Source organism: Nyctereutes procyonoides, unplaced genomic scaffold (genome assembly GCF_905146905.1).
Source record: "Nyctereutes procyonoides isolate TBG_1078 unplaced genomic scaffold, NYPRO_anot_genome, whole genome shotgun sequence".
NCBI lineage: Eukaryota > Metazoa > Chordata > Mammalia > Carnivora > Canidae > Nyctereutes > Nyctereutes procyonoides.
The window spans coordinates 24,514,884-24,529,094 of NW_026575024.1; the positions used below are offsets into that span (position 1 = coordinate 24,514,884).

Genomic DNA, 14,211 nt, shown 5'->3' on the forward strand with positions numbered 1-14,211 from the left:
CATATGTCTATTCTTTGTTGGAAGAGCTCCAGTTGCTGGGAAGCACTGGTAGGTGACAGCTCAGGTTTTCTTCCCTGTGGCAGGAATGCCTCCAGCCATGCAAGGCAAAGTAGATGATGTCATTCAGAGCCCTTGTCCCTCAAGCTTCCACGTGATCCCTGACCTTGCTTGATCCTTTCTCGAAGACCCTGCTTCCACCTCCACCCTCTCTCCCCAGTATCTTAGGTCCTTCTGCTTCCAGGGTCTTTCTAAAGATATAATGCTGCACTCAGTTTCTCATAGATTCAAAGACTCTCTAAGGATGGAACTTCAGGCAACAGCTTGGGACATTTTAGGTTATAGGGCCTCTAATAATCCAGAGTGGGCCAAAGTTTATTAGCATATGACACATATGCTGTACCACAACGAATGCATTATAACACAGCACTTCTGGCAACACAAATACCCTCATAGATTAATGGATATTTACTATCCAAAGAGATGGAATTTCAATGGTCTAATAACAGGTATTATACCTGGCATGAGCTGGAAATCAATGCTACTCTTTTTCCTTTAACAAGAACATCTACTGAAAATTTACTTTTGGACATGGGACACTTTAACTGGATAATTTGTGCTAATAATCTTCTTTTTAAAAAAGACTTATTTATTTGAGAGAGAGAGAGCATGCATGTGAGTAGAGGAAGAGGCAGAGGGAGAGGGAGAGAACTTCAAGCACACTTACCAGTGAGTGTGGAGCCTGATGTGAGGTTCTATCTCAAGACCCTGAGATCATGACCTGAGCCAAAATCAGAGGTCAGCTGTAAAACTGACTGAACTATGCAGTTGTCCCTCAGAGGTCATATTCTTTAATCAGAATGAATGATACTATGGAAATCATAGACAATGATTGTGTATGCTATTAGTGTAACATTTAGCAATGTTACCAAAATGGTTACCTTTGTCTCAGAATATTCATATAAAGTTTTTACAACATCTTATACTAAAATAACAGAAACACCTTGGCTGAAATTGAACAAAATTGATAAACTTTTAGATGAAAACTTAGAAGGGTTCAAATGCAGCCCATAAAACCTTGACCAAACAAGCCAACTCACTCTGAGCATGCTGCACAGGCCATTCAAGCAGCCTTAGCAGTCATTAACACTTAGCATTGAAAAACTTAGCATTGAAAAAGAATATACAAAAATTATATAATAAATCATCCTTTCTAGAATTTAAAAAAATTTTAAAGTATTTTAAAAAGATTTTATTTATTTACTCATGAGACACACACACCACACACACACAGACAGAGAGAGAGAGAGAAGTAGAGACATAGGCAAAGGGAGAAGTAGGCTTCATGCAGGAAGCCCAATGTGGGACCCGATCCTGGGATTCCAGGATCACACCCTGAGCTGAAGGCAGACACTCAACTGCTGAGCCACCCAGGTGTCCCTGTTTCTACAATTAACAAAACCCTTCAGACACATGATTTGTTCTGGCTCATGGTCTGACTGTAACCCTTTAAAATACTTCAAGAAATCCTCTCTCTACACATATTTGGGAATCCATTAAGGAAATCTTTCTATTGCTTTTAGCTATTATTTTTTGTTATATATCTTATTAAACATGCTATTAAAATATGCACCCTCAGGCTTAAGAAGGAAAAATCATGAAAAGACCATTTTTTAAAAAAGATTTTATTTATTCATGAGAGAGAGAGACAGAGAGAGAGGGAGAAGCAGGCTCCATGCAGGGAGCCCGATGTGGGACTCAACCCCAGGACTCCAGGATCATGCCCAGAGCCGAAGGCAGGCACTAAACCACTGACCCACCCAGGGATCCCTAGACCATGCTTAACTATAGCCTCACTGTTCTTTTCTAGATGTGCCAAGACCCTATATTGAAGATTCCATATGTATTTTTGAATTTTTATCTGCCTATAGTTGGCAATGTGATTCTTATTTCATTGATATGACTGTTTTGCTGATTTGTTAACTTACCTTAATAGAATTTAGATTTAGTTTTTCTTATTTTTGACTTATTTTTATTAGATGTGACTTTGAATTGGAGTTTTAAAATTTAATCCTTACTTAGTTTTGCTTTATTTGATTCAGCCTAATGTCTCTAACTTGTTTGGATTTGATGTGATCATTGTTTTATGATGTCAATTGACATTTCATGTGGTTTGAGATTTCTTTGATTTTGTTTGATTCTCATTGAAAACATGATTGAATGACTTTTTTTTAAAGATTTTATTTATTTATTCATAGAGACACACACACACACACACACAGAGAGAGAGAGAGAGAGAGAGAGGGAAAGGCAGGCTCCATGCAGAGAGCCCGACATGGGACTCGATGCAGGGTCTCCAGGTTCACATCCAAGGCTGCAGGTGGCACTAAACCACTGCACCACCAGGGCTGCCCTGATTGAATGACTTGTATTTACCTCTTCCACATTAGCAAACTAGTACTGTGACCTGGTTTAAGACATATTTGACGCCTGCATGACCCTTACAGATTTTTTTTTAATTTATTTATTTATGATAGTCACACACAGAGAGAGAGAGAGGCAGAGACACAGGCAGAGGGAGAAGCAGGCTCCATGCACCGGGAGCCCGATATGGGACTCGATCCCGGGTCTCCAGGATCGTGCCCTGAGCCAAAGGCAGGCGCCAAACCGCTGCGCCACCCAGGGATCCCGACCCTTACAGATTTGTCATGAGGAATCACAGGGTGGAATGTAGAAAGCAAGGTGGAGTCATTCATGTCAAGCAGGGGACTGTGTCAAGCAGGGGACTGACAAGCAACGATGCCAGCAGCTAAGGGCATTTCAGCTAAGACCAGGTATCACTGAGACCAGCACCAGCTTTTGACACACGGAGGAGTGATAACCAATAGAAACAAAGAAGGTCTGCAAAGCTTCAAGAGTGATTAAATCCCTTTTAAAAAGAGAGGGTATTTGCAGCAAACTGTCAGACTCCTCAGACACTGACTTCTCTGTCTGACCATTTCAAAAACACAGCTGCCACTAAAGGTTCTGCCTGATTGATCTCTGGAGGAGATCAGAGATCCTTCTTGTTATGCTATGCTTGAACATAATAAGCAGTAAGTGCCAAGAGCTGACCTAGACTGGTCGATGGCCTTATCTTAACTGCCCACTCACAGATTGAACTTCATCTTTGGTTCCTTAACTTCCTACCCCGTTCTACGTTGTTTGTTGTGTGACTTGTCTTGTGCTTTGCTTTCTGTGACCTTTAAGAAGTCAAGTTAAACACGTGGTGAGATGTTACTGAGTCTAGAATACAGAAACTGCTTTATAATTACGTTAACCTTGCTTTATGTCTGAATAAAGCTGATATTGTGAAAAGGCACAATTCACGTGCGCCCCTTCATAGTAGCTCCTGACAGTTAGTTTCGTGTGTTCCCACGTTTAAAGGTATCGAGCAACATTTGTTTCCAGCGGAGAAGCCCTTGAAGGGAGTGCAGCCCTAGGGCCTGGGCCCAGGAGACAGAGCATGCGCAGTACACGGCTCTTGTGCTGTGAAGGGGACAGGAGGAAGGGAGAAGGTTCTTTGGGGTCCTTTAAAGAAAGAGCCACACACCTTGGAGCAGCCTACATCTATTTAGACTTTAGCCCTGCCCAAGCCAAGTCTCCTCAAAGTCCCGCCTCCTGAAAGCTCCGCCCCAACCTAAGTAACCACACCCGCGCCGGGTCCTAGGAAGCCATACTTCTTCTTCTTCTTTTTTTTTTTTTTTAAGATTTTATTTATTTATTCATGATAGACAGAGAGAAAGAGAAAGAGAGAGAGAGAGGCAGAGACACAGGCAGAGGGAGAAGCAGGCTCCACGCCGGAGCCTGACATGGGACTCGATCCCGGGACTCCAGGATCGCACCCTGGGCCAAAAGCAGGCGTCAAACCGCTGAGCCACCCAGGGATCCCCAAAGCCGTACTTCTTAGATACTCAGCAAACCCCCTGGAGGCCGCTGGGCGCGCTCAGCAGCTGGGACTGAGAACGCGGCAGGTGCAGGCGCTGCGGAAGAAGCGGCACTGGCAGGAGGCGCAGGGGTCACAGCAGGCGGGTGCCGGGGACTTGCAGCTGTTGCGAGTGGCCACGCAGGGGTTGGGCGGCGGGGGATGGGGACGAGCCACGTTCTTCATCGAAGCCTTTTTCTGCAGGGAAACGCCAGGGCTGCCCAAGCCGGCCACGCCCACCCCACCTGTCCTCACGTCTGTCTCGGAACTCCTTGGGCTGTCCATGGAGGCCCCAGACTAGACATCCCCACCCGCTCCCGACTGTCCGCTGGACTTCATGACCACAGGGGACCCCAGCGGATCCCTGCTTCTCCCAGTCATCCACCCCCTGCCTCCAAACCCATGAACACTTACTTACCTGGCTGGGCGCGCGGCCCACTTTTCTCCCTAGGTGATCCTACTCAGTTCTAGAGTTTTCACTATTTCTGTCTTTCCCTTTGCAGCATGTCTCCAATTTCTCATCAGTTCTGCCTTCACATTGAATCCGGATCCACCCACTTCTTCACCACCTTGCTACCCTGGGCCAGGGCCCTATCTTTGGCCTGCTGATCTAGCCCATTTAGAGTCCATCCTCTGTTGCACCAAACAAACGGGCCCCTCCGAAGACCTATGATGGCAACCACACTGGCTTAAAGCCCCCAGTGGATTTTCTTGGAATTTGGGATAAACCATAAACTTCACTTTAGCTCTCGAGACCCTCTGGTTTGGCCCCGCCCACTTCTCTGAGCTGAGTTTTTACCACAGTGCCTTGGTTCTGTGCACCCAACACCAGGAAATTAAGTTCCTGCTGCAGAGCCTCTGAAAGCGGTCAGCCACTTTCCTGAAATCATTCTTTGCTGTGCTCCAATACAGGTAGCTGTTAGCCATATGAGGCTACTGCATTTTGAAGGTGTCTAGGACAACTGAAGAACTGAATCTTCAAATTTTTTTAAATTTTAATTTACATTTTAAAATAGAAACAGTGTGAAAAATTTTTATTCTATTTTTTAAGATTTTATTTATTTATTCATGATAGACCTAGAGAGAGGCAGAGACACAGGCAGAGGGAGAAGCAGGCTCCACGCCGGGAGCCCGACATGGGACTTGATCCCAGGACTCCAGGATCACACCCTGGGCCAAAGGCAGGCGCTAAACCGCTGAGCCACCCAGGGATCCCCTGAAAAATTTTTAAACAATTATTTTTGGGGGCAGCCCCGGTGGCCCAGCGGTTTAGCGCCACCTTCCGCCCAGGGCGTGATCCTGGAGACCTGGGATCAAGTCCCATGTCGGGCTCCCTGCGTGGAGCCTTTTTCCTCTGCCTGTGTCCCTGCCTCTCTCTCTCAGTGTGTGTCTCTCATGAATAAATAAATAAAAATTAAATCTTAAAAAAAAAAAACAATTGTTTTTGTTAGGACTACAGTTGACTTTAACTATTAAAAATTAGTATCGGAATTGAGATGTACTGTGAGTGTAAAGATGCACCACCAGGTTTCAGACTTAGCACACACACGCACAAATGTAAAATATTTCACTAACTTTTTATATTGGTTACATATTAAAATGGTAATATTTTGGATATGTTGGGTTAAATAAAATATTACTAAAGTTAACTACACATACTTTTTAAAACTTTTTTTAATATGGCTAGTAGGAAATTTAAATTTATATATGTGGCTCACATTGTATTTCTATTGCTGCTTGAGATACTGAATTTTTCAATATTTAAGTGTTCCTTCCTCTGGGAGGGCTTCTGAGACCACTCTTCCCTTCACTTTTACTACCATGCTTTAATTCCTTTACAATGTTTTTCATTATTTGAATTTATTTTACCTATTTATTGGTTTACTTGCTGTTTGTCTATTTTCCCCACAAGAATGTAAACTCCATGACAGTGGGGATATATCTCTGTTCACTTCTATACTCCCCATACCTGGTATGCAAATATATTCGTCACTATGTATTCTTATATGTCAATCATCTACTTACTCTACAGAAGGTCTACAGAGGAGCAGAGACTCTCAAGATCACACTGTGCCAGGTCTAAGACAGGAATAATGTGTGCATTTCAACAATGCCTTAATCCAGTATTTCCCACATCATGGGAACCTGTACCATGGTAGTATGATTTTTAGGTGGTATATGAGTATTAAAAGACATTAAATCACACAGTGAGAAAGGATTCTTTTCAGTTTCCTTTAACTTTAAAGGCTCATTTGGTGCCAATATATCATTAATGCTTTCCCAAAACTTTCTAATCTGATTTTTAACCCAGAGAACAAGCCTGAGATTTAGAGTATTTGCCAGGCAACCCCATGCAGCTAAAATCCACTAACAATGTTTTATTTTCATTACACTTATTTTTATGGTTACCTTCTATTTATGGCAAGTGATTTATATATATTTTAAGTTTTAGTTTTAAACAAATATGTTAAATAAATAAGTGAAACTCAGTTACAGCAAAAATTGTGGGGGCCCCTGGCAGGTTCTGTTGGTGGAACATGTGACTTTTGATCTCGAGGTTGTGAGTTCAAGCCCCATACCGAGTGTGTAGATATTACTTAAAAATAAAAGCCTTCAAAAAAAAAATAAATAAAAGCCTTCAAAAAAATTGGGAAGTGGTTCTGAAACAATTGAACTTTAGAAGACATTGCATTCAGTCAAAAGAATGAGTGATGGTGGCATTTCAGTCAGAGGGCTAGCTTGTATAAGATGCTTTTTAGCAGGTAAACTATTTTGCTCAGTGAACCTTAGCTCTTTGGGCTTCTGTGGGGGGTCTGATTCAGGGGTTGAGGCCAGGAAGCCTTTAGATAGCTTTCAGCTTTTTTTGTTCATGGAAGGCTGGAAAATCTTTCATTTAGTTCCTAGCTAGAATTCCTTTTAAGTCCGGTCCCACCCCCACAATGAAAACTCAGTCAAAAAAAAGAAAAAAAAAAGAAAACTCACAGTCCTACCTTGGAAGATCTCTTCTTTTCTGCCTCTTTTCTGCTGATCTTTTTGGATTTCTTGTTCAGTGCTTCAAAGAGAGACAGAAGGAGCAAAGCCAGATGTTTTTGGAGGCCAGGAGCTGCAGTAAAGTGGGAGGAGCGGGAAGGGGCTCCAGGAAGTCTCAGGGTGGGGGATAAGAGGGGTTGGCTGGATGAATCGCAACTTGAGACTTAGGCCAACAGGTTCTTATTGGTTCTTATTAGTCTGGCTGCTGACCTGGAGCCAGGGACTGAAAGAAAAATGTCCTCTGAGGGAAGGCAAAGAGGAAATCCAAGAAGGCCCTGAAATATGGACTCAGTATCATGTACATGGAGGGACCGGTGTTTTCTCTATTCCTATTTTTCATTTGTCAGACCTATGGAGCCAGGCATCTGATTTGAATCCTGACTGTGCCATATAACAGCTGTGTTTCCTTAGGCAACTTACTTAATCTCCTTAAGACCCAGTTTTCTCATCTGCAAATAGGGTCCTGTAATATCCACCTTGCAGGGTTGTCTTGAGGATAAACAAGGTATGTTTATAAAGTGAGAAGTCTGGCACATCAAGGTTGATCAAAGGTGATAGTTACTTCCTGATATTATCTTTTCCTAGTGAGAAGCAAGGCAGTGAGGGAGATTGGTTTTGGATTTGGATTCTGGAATTTAAAACACCCAGGTCTGAATTCTGGCCCTGCCAGTTAAGAACTGTTTGATCTCATGTTAGTCAGTTAACTTTGCTCCGCCTCAATTTCCTCAACTGTGAACTAGGAATAAAAACAGTACTCACTTCACAGTGTCCAGCACACAAAGAGTGTATCTTTGTAAGAGAGTATCTCTTACTATTATTTTTATCAGATGAAGTTGAACTAGAAGATGTTTAATGCCAGGCTCTAATGTGCCTGATGTTTTCCCCTGAGCAGTCATTCTCAGTCCTCAACACTGAAAGGACTAATTCATCCCACACTTGTTTATATTCTGCCGCATTTTCAAGAATTTTTACTGTGGACAGTTCTGTGATTCAGTTTCAGAAATGCTAAGTTAAACCAAATTCACAGAGGGTCTTGACTTCTGGATTTCTCAGAGCCCCTAACATGTGAAGCTGCATATTAGATTGGTGGTATGCAGGGCTTTTCCAAACCATATGAGTCAAGGAATACTTTATTCATGTAGGATTACTTTGAAGAATAAGCACAAAGGAGCTCTGACGTATGTCAGTGAATCCTGGTATCAGCCTGGAGAGCATGTTTGACATCCTGTAGCCCTTTCTCATGGGCCAGAGTCCAGAGACTAGATACCAAGTCATGCTACTCACCTACAATAGAGACAGAAGGGAAATCCAAAAGGTTCACAGAGGAGTTGCTCCTTAGGCTCCTGTCATCCTTGGGCTTTTCCTCAGCCAGGTGGCTGTAGGCAGTGAGGAAGCACAGGGAGACCAGCAGGGTGGCCAGGAGTAAGTGGAAGATATTCATCCTTGGAGGCCTGAGTGGAACAGAGAAGGCAGTCAGGCTGATGCGCCAGGGGTCTTGATAAGAGGCCGTGCCCTCTGGCTTTCCTTGTATTTCTTTGGGGGTGGTGCTTTGACTCCATTTTATAAGTATCCCAATAGAGCTGGAGGATACCAAGGCTAGGGACAGGAAAGGGGAGCTGATGAAAGAAGAAAAAGAGAGATGGGGAGAGCAAGAAAGACAAGGAAAGAAGGGAGATTTCAGGTAAAGGATTATGGATCTGAACAAACCCTCATTGCTGTTACTACTCAACATGGGACACACACTTCCTGCTATTAATACAGGATAATAATGCTGACAGCAATGACTACCTGTGCAATTATGTTTCTCGAGAGTAATTTGTCCTTCCATTCTCTAGTGGTGAAGACTATTCTTTGATCTGTGGTATCACTGATGACAATTCCTTCCCTTATACTCATCATCTGCTTTAAGTTACTGTTTAGGATTTAAGATGAGTTTCTGTTCAGCATGGTGGATATAAAGAATCCAGAAAGGGGAGTCAAGCCACCTGGATGTACCTGCTATTTAAGTGGCTGTGTGACCCTGGGCTCATCTGGGCCTCTACTTTTTCATCTATAAAAAGAGAGGATAGGACTACATAACTTAGTACACATTATGAGGTGCAGAGTTGAAACTTACTAAAGATTTGTTTAATGAATGAAAGAATCTTGAGACCTTTCCTTTCTAAAATTCTATGAATCAGTGATTTCTGATTCTTGCTTCCTGGGCTTTGGAACAGGTTAAACAGTTGTACAAAGATTTTGTGAAGGCCACTTTTGTATCCTTAAGAGTTGAAGGATTTGCAAATGCATAAAAAATATGACTGAATCTGATTAAACTCTGGAAAAGAGGGCATGGAAAGCCATGGTTAAATCCAATTGGCTGGGCAGCCCAGGTGGCTCAGGGGTTTAGCACCGCCTTCAGCTCAGGGTGTGATCCTGGAGACCCAGGATCAAGTCCCACATCAGGCTCCCTGCATGGAGCCTGCTTCTCCCTCTGCCTGTGTCTCTGCCTCTCTCTCTCTCTGTGTCTCTCATGAATAAAAAAAAAATCTTAAAAAAAAATAAATCCAATTGGCTGTGTACCTCAGGAGTCTTGTTGATGTGTGTATGTGTGTGTGTGCGTACATGTGTATGTATGTATGTTGCACGAGCAAACAAGTACTAATGTATAAAGTATAAAGGCTCTAATTAAGGGAATATGGGAGATAACAGTATCCGGATCATCTCTGAGTATGATAAAATGAGTAGACAGTATATCAGTATAGAGTGCACAGTCAGTGTGCACCGCAGACATCCCCTTAGCTATGGCACTTAGCCTGATTTCTTAATCCTCTTGGGTCAAGGCCTTGGTCCCCAAAGCAAAGGAAAGGATTGTAATTTCCCGTTGATGAGGAAGGGCTAACCACCTATTGGGACAGAGGCATAGTGAGAGATAAGAACTGAGGAAGAGGCGAAGGCAGCAGAGTTTTTTTTTTTTAAGATTTTATTTATTTATTCATGAGCACACAGAGAGAGAGAGAGAGAGAGAGAGAGAGAGAGAGAGAGAGAGGCAGAGAGAGAAGCAGGCTTCCTGCAGGGAGCCTGACGTGGAACTCGATCCCGGGACTCCAGGATCATGCCCTGGGCTGAAGGCAGGTGCCAAACTGCTGAGCCACAGGGATCCCCAGAGTCTTCTTGAAAAGAGAGAACAATATTAGTTGCTGACCATACTAGCTGTTAATGAAGTACAGCCCTGATAGCCTGCTGGGGTTTTGCTAGTAGCATCAATGAGGAAAACCAGGGTTTCTGGGAAGCCAGCAAGTTGGCATTGCTGGGAATGTGATTGGGCTCTGTTGGTTGTAATAGTGGCCTCTACCAGTCCTGCTAACCACCAATTGCCAGGGATATGGGAGTTTGAGTGAAGCTCATCTTTGTGAAGAAAAAAAAAGTTACCAGAGGCAAAGTAGTGTTTAGTAGAAGCTTACCATGGAGGAGCATTTCATAAAGGCCAATGGTATTGGAGGCAGACGTGCCCCTGATCAATCTTTTGGAACAAAACATATACTTGGGAAGAAAGGGAAATTAAAGGGAATTTAAAGGAGGGAATCTTAGCCTTGAAACTGTCTGCAAACCTTTGCCCATATGCACATTTTTTTCTGGGGAGAAGGTCCATAGCTATTTCTGGATCTATAAGGGGGCCTCTGGCCCCTAAAAAGCTCAGAGCCCCTTCTTTGCAACCTGAATGGGGCTCACCCAGAGCCACAGGCATATGAGAACAGAGGATACTGTCAATTTTTTTTTTTTCTGTTTAGGCAAATAATTGAGTTCTATACTTGGGAAAGTGTGCTTGTTGGAAGGGACATATCACTCCAGCACTGGTATAAAATAAAGAAATGTAATAATGAAGCAAACCAAGGAATATAAACACTATAGTCCCATTTGTGAACAAATATCAAAACTTCCTCAAATGTAAATATGCTTACATATGCAAAGAAAAAGAGTGGAAGGTTACACATTAAAATTTTAATAATGAATACTTCTTAGGAGTGGAATTGAGGCTGGGGAGTGAGGTTGAGACATGCACTTCTTCATGTACTTCTGTATGTGAATTTTTTTTTTTAAAGATTTTATTTATTTATTCATGAGAGACACACACACAGAGAGGCAGAGACACAGGTAGAGGGAGAAGCAGGCTCCATGCTGGGAGCCCGATGTGGGACTCCATCCACCCCGGATCAGGCCCTGGGCTGAAGGTGGCACCAAATCACTGAGCCACCTGGGCTGCCCCGTATGTGAATTTTTCAAGAATGTTATTACACTGTAATAAAAAAAGAAAAGATGATAGAAATAAATACTAAATGCAACTTGACATAACATCAAAGGATTTAAGGAACATGGATGGAGAGTTATGTTTGATTTGTGACAATGAGGCTGTGGAATTTGTAGGGCCCTCTTCCGTCTTTGTGCCTCAGATTCAAGGCACAGTCTGCTCTCAGCACCTACTGCTCTTGTTACCAAATTTAGGGCTTTCTCATAGCATATCCTCCTTTTACCCCTTCTCTGTCCTGGAAAGCTCTCAAAGCCTTTTACCCTTCTGGTTCATCAGCTACTGTTTTGATATGGGAGAGGTAATGCACAATTTTTGTTATGGTTTTGTTTCTCAGCCAAATGAGCTATACCAAATACTGAAGTTCAGAGCCAGGGGAGAAATATCTGTCATTCGTCATTATCTAGATTCCCCACACCAGATGTTCAGTGGCTGCATAGGGATCCTACCATCCCACATATCTTTGACCCATCTGAGCAACAGACAATATGTATCCATGACAGGTGCCTGGCTGTGCTGAACTTAGGAGGCTCCATTAGGGTTATAGGCTCATTCCTTAAGGTTCCCCTAGGCTTATCAGTGATGGCAATATATGATATATCAATATGTTTTACCTACTTAGCTTTGTCCTAGAATAGCCAATCAAGCAACAAATATTTTTTAATGCCATGGGAGTTTTCTTCCTATGACAGTTGTGTTACAGGATTAGGCATACCTCTGAGAAGGGCAAGAGAAGGAGAAGCAAAGAAAGAAGGGTGAAGAGAACTTTGGGACATGGTTTCAAGAGAGCAGATTTTGCTGAGGGTAGGGATGGGACACCAAAAGGGAGGAAGGGACTAATGGAAAGGGCCTGAAGAAAGTCACTTAAGGGACTGAGCCTAAAATTCCAAGGGATCCTCTTTAATCAACCTCATCCATAACACATAGGGAAAACATTAGAAAGACAAAGCCAAAGGATCATGAGGAATTCACCAATCTCATAATTAGTTCTTGCTCTATCTTTGGTTAACCCAGTCCCAGAGGTTCAGCATCCCTGCTGAACTGCCAACCAAATCTACCCTAAGCCAAGCCACCCACACTGTTGCCTAGACAACTGTGAATGTCTCTTAATTGACATCCTGCCTCCTTTCTTGTCCTGTTTCATCTGTTCCCCCAAATAGTAGCCAGAGTGATTGGGGACAGGATGGGGGGGCATGATTCAAATCACACATCACCCCCTGCTTCCTTTAACAGCTTCCCATTGTTCTTGAAATAAAATCAAAATTTCCTGCAAAGCCCTGTTACTCTGGATTCATCTGATAGAGTCTTCTGTTTAATCACTGTATTCTAGATGTTATTGTACTCCTTTCTGTTCCTAGAACATGCTAAACTGTTTCCTATCTCAGAGACTTTACACCTGTCATTCTCTTAACCCTAAATGTTCATTCCTTGGCTTTGAGCTTGATTCCCTCAGTATTTCACCAGGCTGGATCACTGGCAAGTTTTCGATCTTTGTACATCACCTCTTTCTTTGACCACTTTATCTGAAAGCATCCTTTCTCCAGTTTCTGTCTATCCTATCATCCATTTCTTTCATAGCTCTTACAAATGACCAATTATCTATGTTTATCTTCATAATGGCTTTCCTTCGTTTGTAGAATTTATTTATTTTAAAAATTTTATTTATTTATTCATGAGAGACACACACACACAGAGGCAGAGACATAGGCAGAGAGAGAAGCAGGCTCCCCGCGGTAAGCCCAATGTGGGACTAGATCCTGGGACTCCAGGGTCATACCCTGGGCTGAAGGGAGACACTCAACCTCTGAGCCATCCAGGCATCCCTCGTTTGTAGAATTTAATCTCCCAGAGCATAGGGACATTGTTGTCATATTGATTTTGCTAAGCAATGCCTGGCACACAGTAGACACTCAATAAATATTTGGTGAATGACTGAGTGAATGAATGGGTAGCAAAGAAAAACAACAACAAAAAATCTTTAGATTTGCTCGTCCCCTCAGGCCAACAGGACAAGAACAGGTTACAAGTCAAATCTGATTGTGATTCAATGTCTTTTCCTTGGCCTTTGTTCTATCATACTGGGGCTTAGACAACTCTTAGGTTTCATCAGTATCCCTTATTTGAGTGCTAGGCTAGGACTCTGGCTTTTCTTAATATTTCTGATCTTGTGCTTGACCAAAAAAGGTAAAAGAGACCATTTACTTTGTGGATAAAAGTGCCTGGAAAGGGGGCCAAGATGGTGATATAAGAATCTTAGGACCTTAGAATTGGAAGAGACTTTAGGGATCTTGTCCAAGGAACTTAAGCCTGGCTATGCATTAGAATTATCAGGGGAGTTTTTGCCACCATGCCCACAATACTGTGTTAATAAGAGACAATTTGGGGATCCCTGGGTGGCGCAGTGGTTTGGCGCCTGCCTTTGGCCCGGGGCGCGATCCTGGAGACCCAGGATCGAATCCCACATCGGGCTCCCGGTGCATGGAGCCTGCTTCTCCCTCTGCCTGTGTCTCTGCCTCTCTCTCTCTCTCTCTGTGACTATCATAAATAAATAAATTTTAAAAATAAATAAATAATAAATAAAAATAAGAGACAATTTATTTACACACAATACAATGCACAAATTTTAAGTATCCAACTTGATGAATTTTAACTTATGTATACACTTATGTAACTACTACTCAGATCAAGGTATATAATACTTCTTTCATTCCTGAAAGTTCCCTCATGCCTCCTTCTAGTCAAAACCTATTTTTACCCCTCAGAGGTAATCTCTATTCTCACTCCAACCACCACAGATCAATTTTTCTGGTTTTTGTACTCATTAAATAGAACCATATTGAATGAAATCTTTTGTGTGGGACTTATTTCTTCTTTTGCTCAACATATTTTTGAGGTTGCATGCATAAGTAGTTTCTCCCTCCTCCCCCCTCCCCCT

The 14,211-nt window shown here is 42.6% G+C and overlaps 1 protein-coding gene across 3 annotated transcripts in view; it reads right to left on the reverse strand.

Moving 5' to 3' along the window:
• Positions 1–3,744: 3,744 nt before the first annotated feature.
• Positions 3,745–14,211, reverse strand: part of ASIP (agouti signaling protein) — a 53,508-nt gene continuing 43,041 nt past the window's right edge. For all 3 annotated transcript variants that reach the window (XM_055305132.1, XM_055305140.1, XM_055305125.1), the window contains exons 2-4: positions 8,276–8,442; positions 6,952–7,013; positions 3,745–4,159 (exon numbers count right to left, since the gene is read on the reverse strand). In XM_055305132.1, the coding sequence (XP_055161107.1) occupies positions 3,983–4,159; positions 6,952–7,013; positions 8,276–8,432 (396 nt within the window). In that variant the 5' untranslated portion in view covers positions 8,433–8,442 and the 3' untranslated portion in view covers positions 3,745–3,982. The remainder of the gene's footprint in view (positions 4,160–6,951; positions 7,014–8,275; positions 8,443–14,211) is intronic.